The sequence below is a fragment of the Accipiter gentilis genome, chromosome 6, assembly GCF_929443795.1.
Source record: "Accipiter gentilis chromosome 6, bAccGen1.1, whole genome shotgun sequence".
Lineage (NCBI taxonomy): Eukaryota > Metazoa > Chordata > Aves > Accipitriformes > Accipitridae > Astur > Astur gentilis.
The window spans coordinates 8,853,218-8,872,686 of NC_064885.1; the positions used below are offsets into that span (position 1 = coordinate 8,853,218).

At 43.0% G+C, this 19,469-nt stretch overlaps 2 protein-coding genes across 2 annotated transcripts in view; one reads left to right on the top strand and one right to left on the bottom strand.

Moving 5' to 3' along the window:
* RABEP1 (rabaptin, RAB GTPase binding effector protein 1) overlaps nucleotides 1-19,469 on the top strand; it is an 847,425-nt gene that overhangs the window by 727,840 nt on the left and 100,116 nt on the right. The window lies entirely within an intron of this gene.
* COL26A1 (collagen type XXVI alpha 1 chain) overlaps nucleotides 1-19,469 on the bottom strand; it is a 176,405-nt gene that overhangs the window by 150,817 nt on the left and 6,119 nt on the right. The window contains exon 2 of the mRNA XM_049802443.1: nucleotides 232-354. Coding sequence (XP_049658400.1) covers nucleotides 232-354 — 123 coding nt within the window. The remainder of the gene's footprint in view (nucleotides 1-231; nucleotides 355-19,469) is intronic.

A 19,469-nucleotide genomic window follows, 5' to 3' on the forward strand; every position in this document is an offset into this window, starting at 1 on the left:
GGAGAAGTACAAACTGGCATTACAACCTAAGCTAAACTGTCTCACACTACCTTACCTTCACGCGTAATTACTCTACAGCTAACACCAGTGCCATTCTTTAGTTACACCACCATGAAGCAGGATAACACACGTGATCCATTGATCTCAACCCTCTATGCAGCGCTTAAAAGGTAAACAATTTAACGAGAAATGCAGGAAAATTTGGGCAACATGAGACATGAAGATTTTTACCTCACTAAGTTGGCACAAGGTCCTGGCCACCGGCAGCTCTGATAAACTCGCTGGATCACCGTTTCTGACCCATTCTGCACTTGGCAGGAAACTGTCCGTGTAACTGTATAGTGACACCAATGCCTGCAGAGAGAAAGGACACTGTTAGCCCCAGTAAGACAGCAAGCTGAACCAACATACATCAGACTGCAGTAAAAACAGACCAAGTATCTGGGGGTGGGGTTGTTTCTTCTGCCAGCCATAGCTTGCCTAACTTGCAGTCCTCATTTCTCACCCCACCCTCTCCTCCCAATAGCTGCAGAAAGATTCTCTGCTTCTGCCAACCTGAACCACAAGACATCCAATAACGCCTCTTGCTTGGTCCTCAGAGGCCAGAGTTTTATAGTACATAATTTAGTTCTGCTAGTTATCATAAACAATAGGGTTTTAGAAAAAAAGAAAGAAAGAAAAAAAAAGTGTTCCAAATCTCCTGATAGTCAGTTCCTATTGTACTGGTCTTAATTTCATCCTGCTTGTTATGGTATCATTCCTGAGCCTCCTACCATTCTGAACAACATCCGAGTTGGAAAATTCTGCTTTTTGGTGTGGTGGAGCTCATTGTCAGCAGGGCTCAATCAAGCTGGGTGCCAAACAAGTCATATTGCTGTCCTGGTGAGGTTACAGTCTAAAAATGGGCAAGAGAAGATGCAGGGGAGGGAGGGACTAGTGTCTTATGCTGTCTTATAAGAAAACAAAAGTGAGAGAGACCTCCTCACCATAAGGTGTATGAGAAGGCAGGAACTGCAGTGTCAGCCCTGGGAATCAGGACCCATAGACCCTTTTCCACCTTCTCTGAAAATTATGTTATTAGGTTCCAGTGTCATTCTTGAGGGGGAAAAAAAGGATACCTTCATCCCCTTGCAAGCATCATTCATGTTTGCTAAATAGTGGTTCACATTTTTGCTTTTGTACCTCAGCGTAGTTAACAGGTTTGAAAGCCACTTTCCTACTGATTGGGGATCAGAACTGGGATCACTAATGGGAAGTGAAAACACCAGCTTGTGCTCCAAAACACATGAAGTGCTTGTGTAAGCATTCCCTGCACATGCAGAAAAGTCCCAGCTCCTCATCCATCTTGAAGCAAGACCCCCCAGTACAGTTGATCCCTTCTTCTCTAAGTATCACAGTGGCTGCCCAGCCTTGCAAACCAAAAATCAAACTGCTTGCCCAGTGGAAACAGGCACCTGTACATCCCCTCTTCCTTCCCTAACCCACCTTTCCCCATGGCAGTTTAATTTTTCCAGTATTTGCCATTTACAGCATTTGTTGCATTTTGTTTCCTTTTTGGATTCCTCTCCTATCTCCGCAGGAGGCTCCCTGCTCTCTGGATAACTCTCATTTCCATGAATAAGAGGTACGCATGCCAGCAGCTGAACCGAGTGCTGCAGACCACAATGGGCAGGCTGGGGCCAGCAGGCTGCTCACCGAACCTTCGGCTACAGCCAGATAGGTAAGACGGGGACCCAAAGAGAGGGGGGCTTTCTACCCAGTGCCATCGAGCCCATTAGCAGTGTCAAGGAAGAGTCATGCAGGTTTCCCTGCAGGCACTGCTCCTACTCGCTGTAAACCTGCTTGCAATTCTCCATCAGGAAAAGCAGGGACTACAGTCACACCTCAGGTGACCCCAGGCTGGCAGGGAGGTCTTAGAGAACCACTTCTCTCAGATTTATTGAGGATCTGTGGTGTGTATATATAGGGATCAGACACCCTAGTACCCAAATGTCTGTACTAACATCTACATCATAGAACCAAAGGACAAGAAGGGGGGAAAAAAGACTAATGAATCTTCAGATTACATGATGACAGCAGATCCTTTAACAGGCTCAATACAACTTCTGCACAAAGTTTAGGGAGCAAAACCAGAAGAAACAAAGGCAAGAGCTAACAATTAGAAATGTGATAATTCAAAGTCAAGTTTTCTTTTTCATTTCACATGCACACATGATGCAATCAGCCATTTCATCTCTTCAAGCCTCAGTCATGGGGTTTGTTCAGATGGTATTGCTGGATAAGATCTCCTCATGCCCAGGGAACAGCCAGGGAAGGAAAAGCAGCCAAGAGAAAGAGCAAGTACAAAAGGGGCTGAGGAAACCACAGCTCCGTATGATTTACCTTGAGCATGTTTTTAGCACAGTGCTTGCAGCCATCGGAAGGACAGCACTTCCACACAAACCTCAGGGCAAAAGCATTTTGTGTCAGATGAAAGAAACTGCACACATACAGAACCTAAGAGGATAATGGCAGAAGCATATGTCCTAAAGTTATGAAAAACAAAACTTTTCATTAACATGCAATGAGGAAAAGTCCCACCACAGGGGAGGAACGAAGCAGTAGTATGCACACTAGGAACATGTAACAGAGCATGAAGGGACATGAATACTAACAAATTCAGAATAAAGTTACTGAACATTTTAAAACAGAGCATAAGTATCAAGGACTCGAGTGCCTCCACTTGTGTTAAGACCATTTTTCTAGCTTGTCAATGAAATCCAAATAAATCAATTTATTTACACATGCTATAACTGCTACATAGCTTGTGTGTGTCCCTCTGGCCTTCTCCCATCACATAGTCATCTGGGAAGATGTACTGTTTCCATCGTGTGGAGCTGGGTTATCCTACACTGATTATTTCACTCCGATACTGATTTTGGTGGGCTTCTGAGACAACTTGTGCCACCTTCTTGGATACACACAAAGCACTTCCGTGTCAGATTAAAAAAATAAAATTCAACTGCACTCTGAGAAAAACCCTCCATATCTGATGCTGAAAGTAGAGCACTTCATATTCCTGAAGGCAAATGAGGTAGGAAGGTGGACAAAGACAAACACCACCGCACACCCCAGCACAACGCAGAAGAAAAAGGCAGGTGTTGGAGGCAGACTCCCCAGTTGCCAAAGGGAATCTGGCAGCCTGTCTACTCTGGTTAATGTATAACGGCAACTCCAAACTGTAACTCCTAAGGAGAAATGGGAAGCTACCATTACTCACTTTAGCTTTCCCTTGCATAGGCCCAGATTTAATGTCATCTTGCTCCTTCAAGGGTTATTTTCAACAAGCTTGGGAATCTAGCACTACATTTGTGGATCTGGAGCTAAACAGGTGGCACTGGGCAGGCTATGTCAAAAACTGCAAGAAAGTTTGATTATTTTAAGCTATCTACAAAGCTGGTTTTGCCAGGGCTTTCATTCAGTGGGTGCTGCTGGCATGCACATAGATTTCTTTCCAAATGAGTCCAAAACTGCTCTCTTGGACTGAGGTGGTATCTAGCACCTTTGGTCTACCTGGTCCTTGGAATAAACTGTTCAGGTACACATATCCCCTTGCAAGTCCAAGGAATTTGGCAGTCAAGTTGTCATTTCTGCCTTGGAAAAGTCTTTCTTGGAAGTGAGACATGCTGGACAGACCTTGTTAAAATCTAGTGACAAAGCTTTTAGGCAGTGGTTGGAGGTGAAGGCTGCTCCCGCACTACAGTGCACAGGACAGAAGCCTGCACGTTAGTGGGGGGTGGGGTCAGGGTGGGGTGGCAGGCGTGGAGAAACCCAACACTTTCCCAGGTTCATTTCAGATGACCTGCTCAGTGACCTATTATAAAAGGAAGCAATCATTACAGGAAGTGAGAAGCTTCACTGGGGCTCTCAGTTCATTGCTTTCATTGCCTGAAGCCACCACCTGGGTTTGCCAGGCTGAACAGGACTGATAGCCCACTGCAAAATAACAGACCCTTCACTCAAATCTAGGGACAACCTTCCACCTTCCTCAGCAGGAGCACCGAGAGTGCAGTGACAAAGTACCACAACACTTGTCACCTCTGCACTCTCAGTATCTTCCCTAAAGCAGAATCACCACAGCATGGATCATGAGGGCAAAAAAAAAATATGGTCAGACCCCAAAGATACTCGGATAATCCAACATGAACACAGATTTCTCTAACTTCTCTCTTTATCAACAGAAGGAAGAGTTTAGTTACAAAGGTACCCACCCAGGATTGAAAAGTACATTCCCATTTACGAAACATCACACTCTTGGATTCCCATAAATAGCATAATTTTCCTACAAATGCAGCTTTTAGGTGTTTGATTTTTACTGTGGCATAGAGCAGGTGAGACAAAGACAGGAGCATAGCTGATCATAAGATGCATTAGGATATATGGCTTGGAACTCACTGTAGATTTAATAGTACAGTGACTACGACAGGAAGAAGACAGACAAAACCACCCCAAGATTTCTCTTCGCAAGCCAAAAGTCAGCAAGAACAGTCTCCAGAATGCAAACAGGCTTCAGACAATGTGACGAAAGGCCCCATCATGGCTTACAGAGATTATAAATGACCCTTTATATTATATACAGATGCTAGCAAGAAAGGTTTAGGACTTTTACTGGCATGCATCCAGGATGGCAGAGAATATATTGCTGCTTATTCAAAAAGAATAGTCTAACCAAGCAAAAAAAATATGATCTGAATAGCAGCTCCTTTTGAGCTGGGTCTGTCAGATCTCATGTGTGCTCATCACCAGCATATTTAGCACAAGGCCCCACAGCGTCTCATGGAATTGGTCTTCCACTGCTTTGCCTAGACAGGCAAGTCTCGCTTGGTCCATTTCTCCAGCCGTTTCCGAAGGGACACCCTCTTCTCACACCCTATTTAATTCTTGGAATTAAACTGAGGATCTGCAGACCATGGCCTGCAAGCTACTGATTTAGACTGTTTCAGTCCAGGGCTACAGACCAAAATCTCATGTCTTGATCACAGCTGACAACATGTTGTTCCAGAAGGAATACGAGTTTTGATGCCAACAGGTATCCAATCATATTTACTGTGTAGGTTCAAGATGTTAATGTGAACCTTTCTGGCTAACTAGAGCAACAAAGTCAATAGTTTGCTTCCATTTGGAGATACTCTGAAAACTACTATTCTGAACTTAAACAGACCCCTCTCTCAGCAGATGGCTAGGAGAGAGTTGCCTGCTTTCTACTGACTCTGCAAGAGCAATGACGCATGGCTTCAGGCATCTGGACACCAGAGAAGACAAGAAAACCTAGCTTTCTGGGGCATTCATGCATGGAGCAGGCTGCCAGGACCTCAAAAGGGCAACTGAACTTACACAGGGAGCTTGAGCAGCATTTTGCTTCTGTAGGCAGATGCCAGGGAGGAAGCCACATTCTACCCCACTGACTTTCTGAACCTGCTTCACCCCTCATCAGAAGCCTTATTTGGACGCACAGTTCATCCCCCTGGAGATTTTGGATGTCTATACAGCTAGTAATCCTACAGTGAGAGAGAAAAGGGACTGCAGAGGGTGAAGAAGTGTACAGTAACAAATACTCAAGCTAAAATACTGTAAGTTCCAGAAGAGCCATATACTCACATATCAGAGCTTAATTCCTGGCTAGCATGACTGAATTAGCTTAGAGCAATCATTTCAGGGATGGGAAGACACTGACAGCAAGCTTCCTCTTCCCCCCTTCTCACCATCTGGATTTGCACAGTACTGTTTCCTAAGCCCACCGCTTAAGAGGTGTGTAAGGGATCCCTCCACCCATTTGCCCACTGCGAATGCTTAGAAAGACTCACACCACAACAAACTTAGAGCCATCTCCAAAAGCAATGTTTGCTTCTTTCCTAGTCCAAACCGCTGGCTTTTATCCAAGCTTCTCAGACTGCTGTGGGGTCTCTGGAGGACCTTCTAGGGGGTTCGTAAGAGAAAAGCCAACTGGTTGTTAGTAGGCTTTGTTTCACTAGACAAGCGACCACAAATTGAACAATGTCAGAAACTACTGGGCTGAACTGATCGGGACTCAGCAGTAGCCTGTTTAATCAGGGGTGTGCAACTTAAAAATCAAAGCTGCAATATTCTTGCCTAATCACTTCTTTCAGTGGAACAACAGTTCAGCTCCACCTACAAAACTGACTTGCTGCGGTGCCCGGTTAAGGACAGGCCTAGAGCAGGCAACACCTACCACACACAGGACCTTCTGGTTGATGCATTCACTGGACTGAAGGACATGGCTACAACTCCTGATATCCATGGCCTTATAGCACACCATGCTCCTACCAGCATGAAATGCTCTGCTTTCAGCAGAAACAATCCTACAAGTTAGACTGTGAACAAAGCCATTTATGCTGTTGTAGAGCCAAGTAAAATGGAGATTTAATGTGGTTTTAGGACTTCCAATGAACGCACATGCCACACAATACAACACAAAAGCTCAAATCACCACAACTGGCCAAGACAGAAGCAAGCAAAGTCTTTCAGGGCAGGGTGGGCGTGGGGGGGAAGACTATATGAAGGACTGTTTCATCAGCACCTGTTGCATGTGTTTGGGCATGAATTGACCCTCCCCACTCCCAATAAAAATTACAGATGTCTCTCAATAAGGTTGGCATTTCTGATGCTTGTGATTTGCCCTAAAGCTTTGTGCTGTGTAAACAACTGCACCGAATTATCTTTTTGTTTCCATAAGGATAACACACTGTGTGTTATACTTAGCAGAGATCAACATTTAGGGCACAGAAAACAGTAGGATTGTTTTGATAGCTAGATATATTTCCCCAAGTTTCCTCATAACATTTTTCACTGGAGCTATCAATTTCCCTGCAATCCTAGAGAGGAATTTCAATAAAATCAGAAGGTCACTGACTTTCACTGGGAAAAAGTTGCTGTTCTAACTCAATGAAAGCAAACTGTGCCCTTTTCTCTGTGTAAATAGTACAGCATCCCACTTGCTTTGCCAGAACAGCAATCCATACATTGTGTGCTGGAACCCATCGTTAGGAGAGGTTAGTTAGTTATATACTCCACTGAGGCCAGGAGCAGAAGTTGCCCTCTACATGACAAGAAATCCAGATTCAAAGGCTGCCAGGCTCTCTGGGGTATCTCTTCCTGAACCATCCAGTTCTACATAACTACATTATTCCCTTCTTATTCACACCTCCCTGAATGTGCTTTGACTCTCATCAGATCAAGTTTAGCAGCTAATTCAGTTGGCTGTGACCAGATTACTCTTTACTGCTCTGACCTGGCTGAAAAGGAAACAATCCTATCACATGTTACTGGAAAGCTCAGACAAAAACCAAGCTGGGCTTAAATTTCTCCTGTTCTTGACCCCATTCATGATCTCCCCAGGTAACTGGGTTTTAGGATCCAAGGCTGTCATTCAGCTCATTATCCAGCAGAGCACCAGCTACAAAATTCAATTGTGAACACCAGTCTCCACAATATTAGAATGTTCAGAGTTGATGGATTGATTCAGGTCTGTAGATTGATGGACCATTGCTAAGGAATCCATGAAAGGCCACCTGGCAGGGGCAAGGGAGTGGCCATACACAGGCTTATGATGGCAACGTTCAGTTCAAAGCAGAGTCTGTTCTTCCATTACAAAGTTTTAAGGGGTCTGCAAGTCAGAAGACACGATGAGCCACAGTAATCTTGTTGTCAATATTGATGTTTTATGCATGCCTTACTCCCACTGAGTACTTCATAGTCACTAATAGAGGTTACCCTGACTCCTGTGAAAAAGGGAGAAAAATCTTTGTAACAGCCCATTCATTTTGGGAAACTAATAAAACTGGAAGACTGCTGGTGTTTCTGAAGCCAGACAGCAGCAGCCATCTGAAGCAGCAGAGAGCCAGAGGCACGAACAGGAATAAGACAAGTTCCAGGTCTCCCACTCTGCTATGTTGGTCAGACAAAGATTGGAAGGAACTCCGGTCTTTCTGCACACACCATCACCACCACCCTCCCCAATAAGAATTTGAAAAAAGTGGCCATAAAAATAAGTTCTGGCTAGCAGAGTAAGATGGGACAATTTATCTAGGTACTTCCCAATAGCATAACCCTTCCCCAGGGGGCAATATGTTCTGTGCTTAGTGCATTTCAAATACTCAGTTGCCAATAACAGTCTTAAGTTTTCCCACACAAAGTGGATTATCAGAGACTGCTGGAGGGAGTTTAGTCCTAGAGGAATCTTTACCTTAGGAGGAAAATGCAGTTCAGTCTGCACAACACCTTTAATCTTCAGCAAGTTCTGCAGCCAAGCACATTTAACTGTGCTTGCCTCGCTTTGTTGTGTGCATGGTTGACCTTCCAAACAGCATTACCTCGAGGGCAGAACTCACTTCAATTCATAGGAAACTGCGCAAAATTTTGCCTTATCCTTCTGCAGCCATTGAAGTTACAGGGGTTAAGGGAAAAACCTCTCCCTACTGGAATTATTAAAAGCCTAGAAGCAGAATAGCCAAATAGTATGGAGCCACGGGTGCAACTTTTTTCAGACAAAGAGGGAATCCAGGTCCCCAGAGCAACATTTAGCTTCTTCAGCCATGAGACCATTCCTCTTCTCTTCCAATCCCCCACCTCATTCACAAGGCACCTTCCAACTGCTGTAACTAATGAAGGAGGGGCTCTGAAGATGAGCACTCATCTATTACACACACTTGATTCATTTGTACAGTAGATCCACCCTGTACATCAGCACTAATATAAATGCAGAATATAAACAGAGGCAGATAAGGACTTAAAAATGCATAAAGGGAAAGAGGTGAGAAGGCACAAGGAGTATTTCTTTAGCATAAAGTCCCTCTGATTTATACCCACTACCCAGCTCCTCTCAGTTTGCTAGTGGCATGTTCTAACTGAATCAAACAATAAATATGGTTGACCTGAACCATAATTACCTTCATCATGAAAATGAAAGAAGTTAGCCCATGACTGAGTGCTCAGAAATAAAAGGGGGGTTCACTTCTTTGAAGTGCTTTGCTTTTACAGGCATTCTTCTAGGCACTGAACTGTTTTGCTGCTCCCTCCCCCAAGCTTATCACAATCAATGAGAAGACAGTAGTTTCCAGTGTTCACAGAGGGAGGAAAGACGAAATGTACAAAAATATCCACGGAATCTGTCTTTGTTAAATTAGACTGATTTGATGAAATTTGGCATTCGATATCCATGCAGCATGGAAATAATGCACAATTACAACCAAGTATGTCATTTTTGCAACATAAAAGCTCCTTGAATTAGACCCTTTCAGAAGAAGAACCCGAGTCTAAACATTTTTGCACAGCTGGATAACCTGGTTGTAAATAGGTCTCCTACCTTCATATTGCCAATACATCTGTCGCACTGGTTTGTTCATTCCTAGAAAGCCTGACCTTGAAGGGAGGGGTAGGGTCAAGGAAAAAAAAATATCCTTAAGACCTTGATTTAAAGTATAGAGCTGGGATTTGGAACATCAACTATTTGTCTGAAATATACCCCTGTGTTCAGAGATGACATTTGGCACTTGTCTGTATGTCCTCCTCTGAAGATCTGATCTAAAATTGCTTAAGTTGAGGACAGTGGCCCTGATCCTAAAGTACAAGACTAACTTTTATCAAAATCAGTACCTGTAAATTTACACCAACATAAATTCATTCAGAATTAAACTCTAACTTTGAATTAGGAGGAGGTGGAGGGGGAATTGTAAGTGGAAAAAACAAGACACTGACGCACGCCTGCTTGTCCTCAAAACCTCTGTGGAGAAAAAAAAAAAAAAAAAAAGAAAACTAGCATAAGGAGTCAGCAAGCCTATAACAGCATCCTATGCTTTACTAGTGCTCCTGTTGTGGCTACCAAGTCTCCTCCACCATCCATAAACTCAGTACCCATAGCTATCTTTAATTCCCCTTGCTACATTACATCATAACAAAACAACACTTTACACCATTTGAGTCCTCCAAAATAGATGAATCAGGCTCCTGCTAGTTTTCAGCATCTCCTTCAAATCACATACTTAGCCCTACAGGGCCTGTATCTGCATGCATCAACAGCTAGTCTGCAAGGATTCAACAGAGTCTGCTCCTGAATTTTATTTTCTTTTTGCTTATAGGGCTCTGTACAGACAACAGTGCATCTTTGTGCCTCACATTCAGCCCTCTGTTGCCAAACTCACAGCACTTACCAGCAGCAATGAAAGCCACATGCATGACAGGAACACAGAGACTTTGCCTAAATGAAGCAGTGTTTTTCATTAGCATTATACTGGCACCAAAACCCACAAATTACAAGAACAACAAAAGGCAATGTCAAAAGGAGAGCACTTAGCGTATCAAAGAAAAAATTAGGATGGCACAATCAAGTCATTGCTTCCAATTAATTGCATGATGTTAATCTGCCCACATCACATGCACGTTTCACATTTTTCATGGGGCTGAACAGTAGACTGTCATTGGAGACAGGTACACTCTTTTGATAGCTAAAAAGAAAAAAGAATATATTGAAGGAGAAAAAGCAATGTTTTGTCTGTGGCATCTCTTGAAGGGAACATAAATTTGTTTTCTTGAGCTATTTCAACACTCAGAGCAGTGTCCTGTGACCCCACAAAGGCACTGAAAACCAGATCAGAGCATCGGCTTCACATTCACAAGTGTTAGGATGCAACTGGAAATACCTGTACAGAGCATGGTGTCAGGTAAACAGAACCCAGAACTCTTCTAGCAGCACTTCTTCCACCTGCCCTTCCTTCTTCCACCTGCCCTTCCTCCTTCTCTTCTCTTGTGGCATGTTACAATTGCTTCATTAAGTCTAAGTCTTCAAGTTGTTCAGCAACTTGTAAAAGTATTTGTGGGCTCTGGTATAAAAGGGACTATGCAGCACACCTTTCTAGAGTAGTTATCTGCCATGTGATTGCCCATCATTGTTGGGACCTAGTTTTCATGAGCCAAGGGTACCTCTTTCTAAAGTGAAGCTGCAGTAAGTGTGCAGGCTCATCTTTATTCCACATCACTCTGTTTCAGGTGACTGCCATACAAAGAGCCAGATGTGACAAAACCCTCATTGAAACCACTAAAGAAACAGCCTTTCCCCAAATGCAAGAAAACCCTACAGCTTTCTAATGTTTCCAGTGCTGGAGGAGGTGATAAGAAATGATAAGCCAGTCTAGACAAACCCATCTACTTATATTGCTCCGAGATCAACAATTCCTCTTTTCCCTTCTTGATTTGTCAGCGTAGCCAGTTGTGTTCAGTGAGGCAACTGAAGTTCAGGTACCCCTAAGCTAGCATTTGCATTAGGCCTGAGACAAGACTACTGCTGGTGCTCAAGGAAGATTTTTGGGGGACAGCTGTACCCTGCCAATATGCCTGTACTCCAAGAGCAAAGCGCTTTTCTCCAGTAACTGCTCCACTGATATGCCAGGTCATTCTGAATACCAGGCTGTGTTGCATGGAGTAGATAAAGCAGATTGTCTTTTGTTTGCCCAGCTCAGAGATCCCCAAGATGAGCCATGTGAGGCCCCACTTCAGTAAAAACAAAGCTTCACAAAACCTCTCTGCCTGGGTATTCAAAGTGTTAATCAGTCTGAAAAACAAAACCCAAACCCTGTGCGTTAATTTGCTATTTAAATTGAAAACTTTTTATTCCATGTCTGCCATGTCTGGCACAAGGCTGTCCTGGGCGTTACTACAATAAAAAATAATTTGGAAAATAATCCTATTGTTCCAGTCACACCCATGGGAGTTTCATGTGTAGGGAAGTAGGAACATCAAAACTGAGATCTGTTGTGTGATCAGAGAGCTGAGTTTGTCCTTTACAGCCATCAGTTTTGATTCAAGTGCACGTTAGGAGAGAGATCAGAGCCTGTGAGCTAAGGCGGGAGGATGTCTCAATAACTTTAAGGTTAATAAATTCCTACTTGCACAGCCTAAAACTCTAAAAAATCATCTTTAGTGTAGTGAGTTAGCAATACCCTTTACAAATACACATCCACACCCATGGATGGTTAGGTGATCACATCTTTCCCTTCCTTGCCGCCTTCTCAAGCCAGTCATTCCCAGCACCCATCTAAATGCAGTAATGAATTGCCCTAAAACACTTCCCAGTTGCCAGGCATGAGCCCTTTCAAAGTGCTTCCTTTGCACAAAGTGAAAGCCTCATTCAAAGCTCCATGCGAATATAACACAGCTTGGATGCAGTAGTTACAGGCACACAATAATCTGCTATACCAGCAACCTCCTTTTCACCTTTCTCCAGACTCCCACTCTTACACTCTGCCGACTGCATTTCTCCAATGCCATAAAAAGTAACTACATAGCATTTGCTGTAGATCAGCTCTTCTGCACACAGTAGTCCCAAACCCCTGCTAGTGAACACTCTGTATTGCCTCATCAAGTTTTAAACTAACTCTTAAGCAGATGGTATACATTTCAATCACACAAAACCCACTGCACTTCGATATCTGTTTATAGATAGACTGTATGAAGACATGTAGAAACGAAGTGCTCTAACTACCTATTTTCAGTTTAAAAGGTTCTTCTCCTTTTAACACATCTTACTAAGATTTCACTGGTTTTGGAAGCAGTCTCCATACCTCATTTCTAGCCAAGAACAATTACTTGTATTCTCCTTTTAAACCTTGCTGCAATCCAGTTTGTTCATTAGAAAAAAAAAAAAATCATCTCAAAAACAGAAAGCCTTTCTCTTGTGAACAGAAATACTAACACCTTTCTCTATTATTAAAAAATTCTTGAGCAATCTAAGAAACCGCTTTAGTGCCTCGGTGCTTTGGAAGCCTCTATTTGGAAGGGAGATGGTCTTGAGGGAGGGGATCTACATTTCAGTATCCAGGTGGAAAATGGGTTTGATTTGGCCAAGTAATAACAGCCGAAAAAAACCCTCCGTAGCCTGTGCACGCACAGTAGATTCCTTAGGAATGATAACACTGCCTTGAAACATTCCCGAGTACACACGTGGGAAACCGGATGGGGAGAAATCAGCACTGAGCAGGAGAGAGGGGACAGCAGGAGGTCCAAAAGAGAGATACAGACATTTGGCCAGAAAAATTCCTGCCCTGTTCTGTGGGGAATTATAAGCATGGCAAACTCCATTAGATGGGGGTTTGTAGGGTTTTTTGTTGTTGTTGAAGTTTAAAGTTACCTGCCAATGCAAAAGGGCAGGGCAACCTAGCTGTCTTCATCAAGGCAAAGTAGAAAACTCTGCAAAAGCATTTTAACTACAAATTTGGTAAGGATGCAAACTGATGCACACAAATGATCCAACCTCCTAAAGCAAAGGCTTCACAGGCATCCCTCACTTTTCTGCTGGGAATGGGAACATCTAGAGTTATTGGTGAGAAGAGCCTCATCTATGCATGCAAAGAAGCAGTGACTGACACTAGATACACTCACATCCCATTTCAGACACATACTGCTTGCAAAAGCTTGTGGTAAATTCAAGGCAAAGCCATTAAAGACAGATAACCTTTTTTTTTCCTCCTATTTACACAGATTTCTTCAAAAACAGAATGTTCAGAGGATAAAGAGTGATACAAAGAAGAACATGGAAGATAAAAGTTTGATTAAAACAAGCAGTTATGACCTGAATTTTATTGATGGGTGACAGTTATTCTGTATTTCTGCTACCTTTTTTGTAGTTTGGGAAGAACAGCATACTGTTGCTTTACTTACTGTGGGCAAACCAGTAAACCTGTGAATGACACACGGCTGCTCAGTAACAGTCTACAGTTTATTATTATGCTAAGTATATATGCAAACAGTCTTCACACACCACAGCTAAAACTTGCTTGTGCTTTTTCTTCCTCATACACACACACAAGAGTTTTCCTTTACACCTTTCAGTGCAGCTTGGAGAAATTTTTACATGCAGTGTCTCAACAAAGGATGATGCCAAATACAGCCACCCTCCAAGCAAAGACAGCAGCAGCCATCACAACAGTGCTTGCTTGATGCATTTATAAGAAAGTATATAGCGATGCCATACACCAGCCAAGTCACTGAAGACATCAGTGCTGAATGTCAAATTAAATGGCTCTGACAGACTCGTGTCACATACTCCTTGCAGCAGAAAAAAACTGGTATGAGTTTCAGTTGAAACCACTCTCACATACACAAAATCAAGAAGGTTGGTTGAACCACAGAGCATGGAGTGACAGAACAACTATTGAGCTGTTTCCCCTTGCTGTCAATATGCCCATGGGAACAGCTTATTCACTTATTCAATTATTACTGGCAATATCTGAGCCACAAGCCATGTGGGGAACGTGCAATTCCGGTCAAATGTTTGCATGGGGTTTGGTGTGGGTTTTGTCAGGGTCTTTTTGGTTGGTTTTGTTTTTTCTTCTCTAAAAAAAGAAAAAGAAAAAAAACACACAAAAAAACCAAACAACAACAACAACAACCCACAACCACACACATCAGAACTCATGGAAGTGCCCTGCAAAGTGACCCTTGCCTCTATAGGCCACAGAGATGCTCAGATGCAAATCAATAACCCAGACGTGGGAAGCACAAGGCGACTCCCAGTCTCAAACAGGACACCAGCTGAAGTGTCCGATACAAACATATCTAGTTTCTAGTTGCATTCAGCTCAAAAGACGAGTTGTGACAATTCTTATCATTTCCACATTCCCACTTCTCCCTTCTCTTCCCATCCAGTGTAGACAGATACAGCTTCACCCTTTGCTTTCCCAAAGATTATGGAGCAACTCCTCCAAAAGCTACCTAGGAGCTGAAACTTTACTTTCAGCAAAATTCTATAGTTATTTGTAGAAGCTGCTTTGAAAACCTTCTAGTTCCGACACCCATAATCGCTTGGCAGGGCCTGACAGACATAATTAGAGAGCTTGGTTGTTTCAAAGGACATTACCCAAGAAAATGAATATGTTGCTGAGGTCCTTGCAATAAATTTCCAATGGGTTTAGTTGCAGAGCTCTTGAAAGGGTTTTAGCAGGCTTTTAATTGCACTATCAGGACTCAAATATTTTTCTGGTGCTTGGCAAAATGGGATCCTATTTTTTCTGCTTGCAATGCACACTCATTCAAAGCTTATCCACAGGCCTACAGCCTAAGAATTCCTACAACTTTGCAATCCAAAATTTTTGTATCATTTGTGATATACATTAGTGACTTCCAGTAACAGTGGCCCAAGAGACAGCATTTTACTGTGCGATAGTTTAAACCATTTGGCTCAGTGCTGTATCCTGAAATACACTGCAGGGAGACTATATATTTTGCTGCAGGTTACGCTGATTTACAGCAGCATTAAGCCAAGTGCTGTAACATCCTACAGAGCCAATTTGCCTTTTTGCTCTCAGCTACACTTCAGACGCTGCATGGGAACAGAGAAAGTTTGCAGCATCGCAGCCCAGGCCTGCCTTTGTGCAAAGGCTGGTACTACTTGCTAGCACCAGTTGTTGCAGGCATTTTTGCACTGACCACATCGGTCAGTGCTGCTTCTATAGGTATGTTACACATTCAGCCTCCCACAAACCTTTCATTGTAGTTGGGGAAAGGAAAGCACCACAGCCTGTGCCATCACCCAACCCTCTGCTGCCGTTCAATCCAGCCTGCCCTGCTCAGCGTCTCCCTCTCCCACACCTCAGCTTGCCCTCCAAACTAAATCCTTCTCTGCAAAGATCAGGCAAAGACTAACTCCCAAAGAGTAATTTCAGTCATCCAGGCTCAGAGAGGTGCAGTAAACAGGGAGCACAACGACCTCTATTCTGTAAGAGTGGAAGTTTATACAAGTGCCAAGTATTATAATTCATAGATTTATAATAAACTTCTCCATATATTCATATACAATACTTCGGATTTTGCAGCTTTCCCTCTAAGATCTAACCACACCCTCATGAAATACTCCCCAGAGCCTTCCCTTACGTGAAGGGAAGTATTACTATTCCCATTTTATTTAAGGGAAAGAAAAGGGAGAGAGAGAACTTGCAAGTCTCAGTTCCCAGACTTTGTGCTGCTCTACAGAATATACACTAAACATTTAAGTGAATGGTCTTTTTCTTGGGAAAGAGGGTGGAAAACAAAGCCTTATGAATCAGCCAGCTGATAATTAAAAGCAACTAAATCCAGATCACTTTAAGCTGCACATGAGAATCTGAACTCCTCAGATGCTGAATTCCTCTGCCGACCAGAAAAGCCAGGGTCACTTGCCCAGCTGGTCACTATTGTTCTGTCCAATAAAGTTCTGGCAGGAATGCATGTTTAACAAAATACAGAGATTAGGCATAGCAAAGAATGTGGCTCTCCCCTCAGTGTTTAGGTTAGTTGGGTTTGCCATGTTGAAATACTGAAGCTTAAGCATATCAGATTTTCTCTGTCCTATACTGCTAGTGCCAGTGACAGACACAAGCTGACAGCTCAGTTCTCAGGATCGCTGCCATTTTAGTTTTAAGTTCATTAAAAGCAGCACAAAAAGTTCACCTCAAAGCTACAATGACCACTAATTAAAAATCAGTGTTTTCTTGGGGATGTAGAGTACCAAATGAGAAAAGCTCTCTGTACCTCCCATGTGTCAGAAGCTCTTGAAGGGCAATTTAAACCAAGCCAGAGATTCAAGGGACCAGATTTCAAGAACTTTGCAACAGGGTAGCTCATCTTCAAATGTCTTAGGATAGCCTAGATTTCCAAAAAGGAAATCTAGCATCCAGTGACTAAATACAGCATCAAAATGGCAATGATCTTCCTAATATCTGACTTGGCTCCTGACAGTTCAGAACCCGGATCTTTAGCTCAATTTACCACAAGGCACACAAGACTAGAGTTAGATGCAAAAATATCATGAGAACAAGTCATACAGACGATCTTACAGAGATCTTCAGGGATCTTGCAGGAACATAGCTTTTACCAAGTCAGATGCCACGCACAAAGCAGCTCTGATACCGCACTTGGCCAAGAAATTCTCAGCTCAAAAAAGCATGATATCAAACAGACAGATATTTGATATCTCATAAGTAGATTTGCAAAAGATATACTCCTTGGAGAACTGTGTCTAAGAAGTTTATAAATAGCCTGGTTACACTTCAAAGTTAATGGCTTACATTTAGAGATACCAAGGATTCATAAATTCCCCTGCAAGGGGGTATGGTAGCTCGCACTGTATAAAGCATGGGTTATATAGGTAGGAAGCATCTAAGATCCTGTTACCATGGCAATTTCTCCTCCTTTCTCCCTTCACAAAAAGCTGAAAAATAACTTTGTCAGAGCCACACAGTACATGTGGAACAGGTACAGATGAGATATGCAGCTGCCAACAGCCAGATCCAGGTGTTTTCTTCTAGGAGAGCCTTTTTTAGTCATCCTAGCACAGCAACAGAAACCTTATTTTAGCTGGTATCACTTTCACTGCCACCTGAAAATGCAGACAAGTCAAAGTTTGCACAAGATACAGTGATGCGACAAGCAGCTAGACAGCCCACATTGAGCAGGGTAGCAGAAACCAGACCAGTTCTGGGGAAGCAGAAGAGGGAATCAGGCAAAAAAGCCAGGAAGCCAAGCAACCCGAGACAGGATAAAGAGAAGTGGCATCAGATTAAAAAAAAAAAAAAAAAAAAAACACCAAAAAAAACCAAAAAAAACCCACACAAAACAAAAAGGCAAATGCCACCTTTTTCTTTAGGGAAAACACAAGCAGAACCTCCCTTGGGTTGGTGTGTTAAATTCATGTCAACTCTCCTTTGCACACAGGCACACTGGAGAGCTGTTGGTAGAGCTGTCACCCATTGCTGCCTCAAATGAGTATTTGAAAAAGCTCCCTGTGCTCTGCTGTGTTTACAGCAATAATGAGAGCCTGGAGGAAGGGGTTAGAAACATCTGAGTTTAATAAGGGCTAAGCAGCACACAGCAAAAAAGAAATGTCTGCCCTTCCGTTCAGGGCTACCACACCCCACCAAGCACCGCAGCACCAGGCCAATGGGAGACTCAGCACGGAGACGTTATGTCATCCGTACAGCCGCAGCAGCCCATCTGCCCCAAGCCTTTTCGCGATGAGAAGAAGCATTTCAAACCAAACTGAGAGCTCCCAGCACCACACTTTTGAACGGCTAAATAAGCAAAGTCCTGTGGGGAAAAAGCAGATGTTGATTGACCCCAGGCATAAAACAAGCCAAGGACAGAAGGGAAGTTTTTGTGCAGTGCCTTAACTGAGCAACTTCATCTCAACAAGGTCATCACAACAGGGCAAAAGGAGTATTTAGCTCATTTAGCACCTATGCTGCTGCCTTTTCTTAGTCCTAAACAGCTCTAACATCCAACATGCACAGGGTAAAGAGCATCCTATTCCAGTTTCTCACACAGAGCAGAATAGTAACCTTAGTACTCGGGTCCTGACATCACATTTGCTGCACTCACTTCTGCAGGATCCAACCCCAAAACTCTCCTCATATGAAAAAGGTATCTCTCATAAAACGTCTTTGCCTACACTACCTTTACAAGGCACTCTCTTCCCACTACATGTACTTGGTCTTTTTATTCCACTGAGAAGTGCAAAGCAGGAATCAACAGTCTTGTCCATTTGCAAAGTCAAAACTAACTCCCCTTTAGAGCGCACATACAGCAAAAAATAAAGGGGAAGGGGCGGGGTGGGAACGACACAGGGGACAACATGGCACCCAGAAGAAACACGACCTGACCTGTTCTTAACTCAACAGACTCAGTACAACTCAGTTACACGACCACATCCACGGGGATATTCCCTTGCCTCATGATTTCATTGCACTGGCATTTCTGAGATGCTCTGAGCAAACACTTGCCTATATCTAGTGCAAATACTGCAAAGAATATCACTTCCACCCAGTTCCTAGGGGCAGAAAAAGTTGGAACTGATTAAAAAGACATCTAACTACATAACCTGATGTCAAGATTGGACATGACTAGGTGCATTTCTATGTAGTGGTACCTCACATTAGCTTTAAAGTTTTGACAGATGGTTTGTTTGCTCAGCACAAAGGAAGGTGACTGGATAATGACAGCCTTACTCAGCTCTCACAGAACAGACATGAGACACATAGCAGACCACAGAGAAGTAAAGGGAAGAGTCCTACATAAGAGAAGCTCAGAGACACCTTCTCTTCTCAGCTTCAAAGAGGTTTCAAAATCAACTACTACAATTTTAAGGTGGCAGACTCTCTTTTCCAAATAAACCACATAGTTATAGAAGAGGAGACTGATCAGTCCCAAACATGAAACATTATGAAGCTGCCTTCAGTGTTTGTCTCAGTAGCATCCATTGTATGGGCATCTGGGTAAAACTCATTTCTCAAGAGATAGGTTTTTTTCTTTGCCAGAGCTATGATTTCCCTTCTTTGGAAGCTGAAAAGGAGTCTCAAAAGTGAAATAGCTTCCTATTTGTTGGTGCTCTCAAAAAGATTCAACTATTTTCAAATAGCCAGGCCTAAATATTATAGGCAACACTTTCACCC